Source organism: Lithobates pipiens, unplaced genomic scaffold, assembly GCF_037356315.1.
Source record: "Lithobates pipiens isolate NorthernLeopardFrog02 unplaced genomic scaffold, aLitPip1_a1.2 Scaffold_13, whole genome shotgun sequence".
NCBI classification, from domain to species: Eukaryota; Metazoa; Chordata; class Amphibia; order Anura; family Ranidae; genus Lithobates; species Lithobates pipiens.
The window spans coordinates 532,510,650-532,517,582 of NW_027507718.1; the positions used below are offsets into that span (position 1 = coordinate 532,510,650).

Here is a 6,933-nt window from a genome sequence, read left to right on the forward strand (position 1 = left end):
CTGTCATGGTGCACATTGGCACCAATGACAAAGTCAGAGGCAGATTGAGTGTCCTAAAGAATGATTTTAGGGACTTGGGAGCTAAATTGAGGAAAAGGACCTCCAAGGTAGTATTCTCAGGAATACTACCGGTACATTGAGCCACATCAGAAAGGAAGAGGGAGATTAGGGAAGTAAACAAGTGGCTCAAGAGCTGGTGTAGTAAGGAGGGGTTTGGGTTCCTGGAGGGCTGGGACGACTTCTCAGTCGATAACCGGTACTATAGAAGGGACGGACTGCACCTAAATGAGGAGGGTGCAAATCAGCTGGGATTAAGGATGGCCAAAAAGTTAGAGGGGCTTTTAAACTAGGCAATGGGGGGGAGGGTCCAGAGATAGAGATAGTCAGCATGGAGCATATTCCAGAGGGTAGTATTAGGGGCATTAGTGGTAGGGTAACCAAAGCACATAAACCCAAGGTTTATTATAGTAGCAAGTCCTAGTTGTAATCTTGGAACACCCAAGAGGATAGTATGTGACCGGTCAAAATATATTAATGCATTAAAATGTTTGTTCACCAATGAAAGAAGTCTGCCAAGCAAAATAGGTGAGTTGGAAGCTCTGGTGCATCAGGAGAGCTATGATGTAATCGGTATTGCTGAAACTTGGCTTCATTCCTCACATGACTGGGCTATTAATATTCCTGGCTATGCACTCTTTCGGAAAGACAGAGTAAAAAGGAAAGGTGGAGGGGTCTGTCTCTATGTGAGAAGTGATCTCAAAGCGAGTGAGAAAGAGGACCTGGTGGACGGAGAGTGTGATGAGTCTGAAGCATTATGGGTGGAACTGCATACAGATATGCGTAGTTCAAAGTTAATCATTGGAGTTTGTTATAGACCACCCAATGTTAATGAGGAGGTGGAGACTCAGCTCCTTGCACAGATAGAAAGGGCTGCAAGGGCTGGGACAGTGATAATAATGGGGGATTTTAACTACCCAGAAATTAACTGGGGTAATGGCACTGCTGGGACAGTTAAAGGGCAAAAATTTGTAAACCTATTACAGGACAATTTTATGGTACAGTTTATTGAGGCCCCAACTAGGAATGAAGCTCTGTTGGACCTGGTAATCTCAAACCATGCAGAACGTATTACTAATGTTCAGATAAAGGAACATCTGGGTAGCAGTGACCATAACATGATTTCATTTGATGTTAGCTGTAAGCAAAAATCACATACAGGGAAGATAAAAACACTTAATTTCAAGAGAGCAAATTTTCCAAGGATGAGGGCTGCTCTCCAGGACTTAGACTGGGAGAGAATATTGGCACCAATGGGCAAAGAACAGAAATGGGAATTCTTCAAAAAGACTGTTTGTGATCTCACGGCAAAGTATATTCCCATGGGTAATAAGTTTAAAAGGCTAAAAATAAAACCGATGTGGCTCACGGCCAAAGTTAAAAAAGCTATAAAGTATAAAAAAAGAGCTTTTAAAAAATATAAAAATGAAGGAACACGAGTGTCATTTAAATGTTACAAGGAATATAACAGAATATGTAAAAAGGAAATCAAGGATGCAAAAATTCAAAATGAAAGACAGATTGCAAAAGATAGTAGGACAAACCCCAAAAAAATTCTTCAAATATATTAATAGTAAAAAGGTTAAGTCTGAGCATGTAGGCCCTTTACAAAATAATCTGGAGTGGGTGACAGGGGACAAAGAGAAGGCTAATTTATTAAATACTTTCTTCAGCTCTGTGTACACAAAGGAGCATGGAGGAGCTCATGTCCATAATGGGGGTGGTAGTGACGCAGCCCCAAATCCACAATGGCTCAAAAGTGATATGGTCCAGAAATATTTGGACAGAATAAAGGTGGATAAAGCACCGGGACCTGATGGCATCCACCCACGGATCCTAAAAGAATTGAGCTCTGTAATTTCAGAGCCATTGTATCTAATTTTTAGGGACTCATTAATGACGGGAATAGTACCACTGGATTGGCGCAGGGCCAATGTGGTGCCTATATTTAAAAAGGGAACAAAGTCTTTACCAAGTAACTATAGACCTGTTAGTTTAACTTCTATAGTTGGGAAGATACTGGAGGGATTAATAAAAAACCACATCGACGAGTTCTTGCAGGAAAAAAATATTTTAAGCAACAGACAGCATGGATTCATGAAAGACAGAAGTTGTCAGACAAACCTGATTTCTTTTTATGAGGTGGTAAGTAAAACCTTGGACAGAGGGGTAGCGGTGGACGTGGTATACTTGGACAGAGGGGTGGCGGTGGACGTGGTATACTTGGACAGAGGGGTGGCGGTGGACGTGGTATACTTGGACAGAGGGGTGGCGGTGGACGTGGTATACTTGGACAGAGGGGTGGCGGTGGACGTGGTATACTTGGACAGAGGGGTGGCGGTGGACGTGGTATACTTGGACAGAGGGGTGGTGGTGGTGGACGTGGTATACTTGGACAGAGGGGCGGCGGTGGACGTGGTATACTTGGACAGAGGGGTGGTGGTGGTGGACGTGGTATACTTGGACAGAGGGGTGGCGGTGGACGTGGTATACTTGGACAGAGGGGTGGTGGTGGTGGAAGTGGTATACTTGGACAGAGGGGTGGCGGTGGACGTGGTATACTTGGATTTTGCAAAAGCGTTGGATACAGTTCCCCACACACGGCTCATGTGTAAGGTAAAGTCTACAGGTTTGGAAATATTAGTTTTTAAATGGATAGAAAACTGGCTAAAAGACAGAATTCAGAGAGTCGTGGTTAATGATTCTTACTCTGAATGGTGTGAGGTTATCAGTGGTGTACCCCAAGGTTCAGTGCTGGGACCCTTACTTTTTAATATCTTTATAAATGATATTGGGCCTGGGATCAAAAGTAACATTTCTGTCTTTGCAGATGACACCGAGCTATGCAGTGGAATAACGTCCTTACAGGATGTCTCCAATTTACAAGCCAACCTCAATGCTCTGTCTAATTGGGCGACTATGTGGCAGATGAGGTTTAATGTGGATAAATGTAAAGTTCTGCACTTGGGGCTAAGAATATACATCATACATACTAGGGGGAGTACAACTGGGGGGATCCATAGTGGAGAAGGATCTGGGGGGATCCATAGTGGAGAAGGATCTGGGGGGATCCATAGTGGAGAAGGATCTGAGGGGATCCATAGTGGAAAAGGATCTGGGGGGATCCATAGTGGAGAAGGATCTGGGGGGATCCATAGTGGAGAAGGATCTGGGGGGATCCATAGTGGAGAAGGATCTGGGGGGATCCATAGTGGAGAAGGATCTGGGGGGATCCATAGTGGAGAAGGATCTGGGGGGATCCATAGTGGAGAAGGATCTGAGGGGATCCATAGTGGAGAAGGATCTGAGGGGATCCATAGTGGAGAAGGATCTGAGGGGATCCATAGTGGAGAAGGATCTGAGGGGATCCATAGTGGGGAAGGATCTGGGGGTTTTGGTAGATAATAAGTTCAATAATAGCATGCAATGCCAAGCTGCGGTTTACAAAGCGAGCAAAGTCCTTTCCTGTATTAAGAGAGGGATGGACTCCAGAGAGAGAGAGATATCATTTTGCCCCCCCCCCCCCCCCCTGTACAAATCATTAGTAAGACCTCACCTGGAATATGCAGTTCAGTTTTGGGCACCAGTTCTCAAAAAGGATATCGGGGAACTGGAGAAAGTGCAGAGAAGGGCAACCAAACTGATAAGAGGCATGGAGGAGCTCAGCTATGAGGAAAGATTAGAGGAACTGAATTTATTCTCTCTTGATAAGAGGAGATTAAGGGGGGGATTTGATCAACATGTACAAATATATAAGGGGTCCATATAGTGAACTTGATATGGAGTAATTCACTTTACAGTCAACAAAGAGGACAAGGGGGCACTCTTTACGTCTAGAGGAGAAGAGATTTCATCTCCAAATACGGAAAGGTTTCTTCACAGTAAGAGCTGTGAAAATGTGGAATAGACTCCCTGCAGAGGTGGTTATGGCCAGATCAGTAGATTGCTTTAAGAAAGGCCTGGATTATTTCCTAAATGTACAGAATATAACTGGGTACTAAAATTTATAGGTAAAGTTGATCCGGGGAAAATCCGATTGCCTCTCGGGGGATCAGGAAGGAATTTTTTCCCCTGCTTTAGCAAATTGGATCATGGCTCTGCTGGGGTTTTTTGCCTTCCTCTGGATCAACTGTGGGTATAGAATTGGATAGATGGGCTGATATGATATTTATTGTATATATATATTTTTTTTTTACATGTCCCCTGCGGCAGGACCCGGGTCCCCAAACGCTTATGACAATAACTTGCATATAAGCCTTTAAAATTAGCACTTTTTCATACTAATGTCCCATAGACTTTAACGGTGTTCCGGTGGCTTTCAAATTTTCCCCGAACACAGCATATTGTTCCGTGTTCACAGAACATCCCAACGACCAAAGTTCGGCCTGAAAATATGCTCGGGCCGAACCGTTCGCCCATCCCTAGTATTAATCCTACATGGTCATTAACCCTTTCATTATTTAAGCAGGTCCAATCAGAAATATATAGAATTTTTTTTTTTTTTTTTTTTTTTAGATATTTATCGCAGCATCTGCCTTTGAATATGTATTATTCTATATCACCAAAAAACACAAATAAGTGTAAAAATAAAAAGTAGCCGCAAAAAAAAAAAAAAAAAAAAAGGGGGAATAGGGCTTGGTTCACACCTATGCATTTTTAGTGCGCTTTCAGTTTTGCAGAAACACGCTTCAGTCCATGTAACACGGGTTTCCTATGGGTCACATTCACAGCCGTGCATTGCATAGAAAGGGCCGGGGACTTTATTCTGTTTTTTGGTTCCATGGATTTCAATGGATCAAAATGGTTTATTGAAAAAAAACATAAAATTCTCCTGGAATATGAAACCTGCATAGAGGTGAGCCCGGCCTAAATGTTACAAATACTATTTCCTCTGTTTTGACAGATCACCATCTAGTGGCAGAACTAGTAAACTGCAGGCTGCTACAATATTTATTATACAGAATTCTTGGAATGAAGAGAGATAAATACAGACCTGCACCATACATAGAGGCGGCTCTTCAGAAATACAAAAGGGGTATGCAGAACTTCACTTACACATGAAATGTATTATACAAATATATATATATATTTATTAGTCTCTCCTCAATTCCCAGCTGTGCAGGAGGGAGTACTCTCATCCATGGTAATGAGTAAAGATCCCATTCACAATGTGAACCAGCTGGAATCCTGATGTTTAGGGTTAGAATCCAGAAATCCTCCCTCTGGCACAGCTTAGAAAATGTATCTCTGCCCTCTATACCCCTCCGCAGAGGTTACCCCAACATTATTTAGGGCAATAGAAGGAGTAGACACATTACTTCTTTTCCCACTTGTTATGTTACCAAAATGGTCCTTCATTGTGCCTCTTAGTGTTCTTTCAGTCAGGTGGTGAGCTTACCGCCCTGAGAAAAGTGATCCACACTGCGTCTCTTTTCAGAGGATGGTAAGGCGGCAGCTGGCAGGCATTTAGAAGATGGTACTGCCACCCCCTGATGCCTGTGAGCTTTTCCCAGGAGATGTCACTGACTTCATCGACCATGACCGTATTTGATGAAGATTGTCAGACAATTCCCAGCCAATGTGCCAACATTCATCTTGGGAGCTGTCCTTTCTTTTTTAGAGTTCTTAAAAAAAAAAAAAAAAAATGTTCCCCCAAATCCATACAAGTCCCATGATTAGCTAAACTTTTTTATTCAGTTGCTTTGGATAAAGTTTGAAATAGTTTTAAAAAAAAATAACCAAAAAAAACTTTAGACCATTGCCCCTCCCCTGCCCCCGGTTAGGTCACCAATTGCAAAGAACTAAAGAGTTATCATACATTTCCTGTATATGATGCAATTCAGAATCTACAAATATTCTGAGAAAACAAAGACACCTCCTATAAGAGGGAGTTCACCTGATTTCAGCACTGAGGATTTCGTATAAATTCCCCGACAGCTGAAGAGAAAACTCACTCCGACCTGCAGAGAGATCTGTTCTCATCAGAACTTGACATTCACATAGAAGCAGAAGATGATAAGCACTCTTCAGCTCTTCACAGAGCCACACTTCAAGGGGGAAACTGTGACCCTACATGATGACATGCCTGACCTGTCAGCTATTCACTTCCTAAAGACAGCCCAGTCCCTCACAGTCTTTGGAGATCCATGGATTGTCTTCAGCGACAGTAACTATAAGGGAGAATTTGACTACTACCCAGAAGGCAATCACAAATCACTCTTATCATGGGACAACAAAATCTGCTCTGTGAGAGTGGTGAAGGGCGATCTGGACGATCCCAGTATCAAACTGTATGATAAGCCCAATTATACAGGCAAAAAAATAACCCTGGAAGGGCCTGTGCCATCCCTGCAGAATATAGGTTTCAAGCCATCATCATACAAAGTGACCAGAGGAGCTTGGATCCTCTACACTAATGACAACTATCAAGACAAAAAAGGGATCACTTTGGCAAAAGATGAAATTCCAGATATTTCTAAGACTGGCAGCAACATTCAAGTGAAATCCCTGAAGCCAATTTAAGTTGAGTGAGATGTGGTGGACTGTCCTCCTCTCCACCATCCTACCATGAAAATTCCCAAGCTGTGTGCTTTTCTCTGCATCACCTTCCATTCTGCTGATTTCTGCTTTTATACAAGGCCTGCCTGTTACAGAGAGTCCAGATTCCCATCACACCAATCCTGATGAAGACCTCCAGAGAACACCAATCCTGATGAAGACCTCCAGAGAACACCAATCCTGATGAAGACCTCCAGAGAACACCAATCCTGATGAAGACCTCCAGAGAACACCAATCCTGATGAAGACCTCCAGAGAACACCAATCCTGATGAAGACCTCCAGAGACACCAATCCTGATGAAGACCTCCAGAGAACA

General features: G+C 43.0%; 1 protein-coding gene across 1 annotated transcript; it reads left to right on the plus strand.

The window, feature by feature from the left end:
* Window positions 1–6,069: 6,069 nt before the first annotated feature.
* On the plus strand, window positions 6,070–6,579 carry LOC143975959 (epidermal differentiation-specific protein-like). Its single transcript, XM_077478487.1, has one exon. It carries the CDS (start codon window positions 6,070–6,072, stop codon window positions 6,577–6,579), a length of 510 nt encoding a protein of 169 aa, XP_077334613.1.
* Window positions 6,580–6,933: the final 354 nt, after the last annotated feature.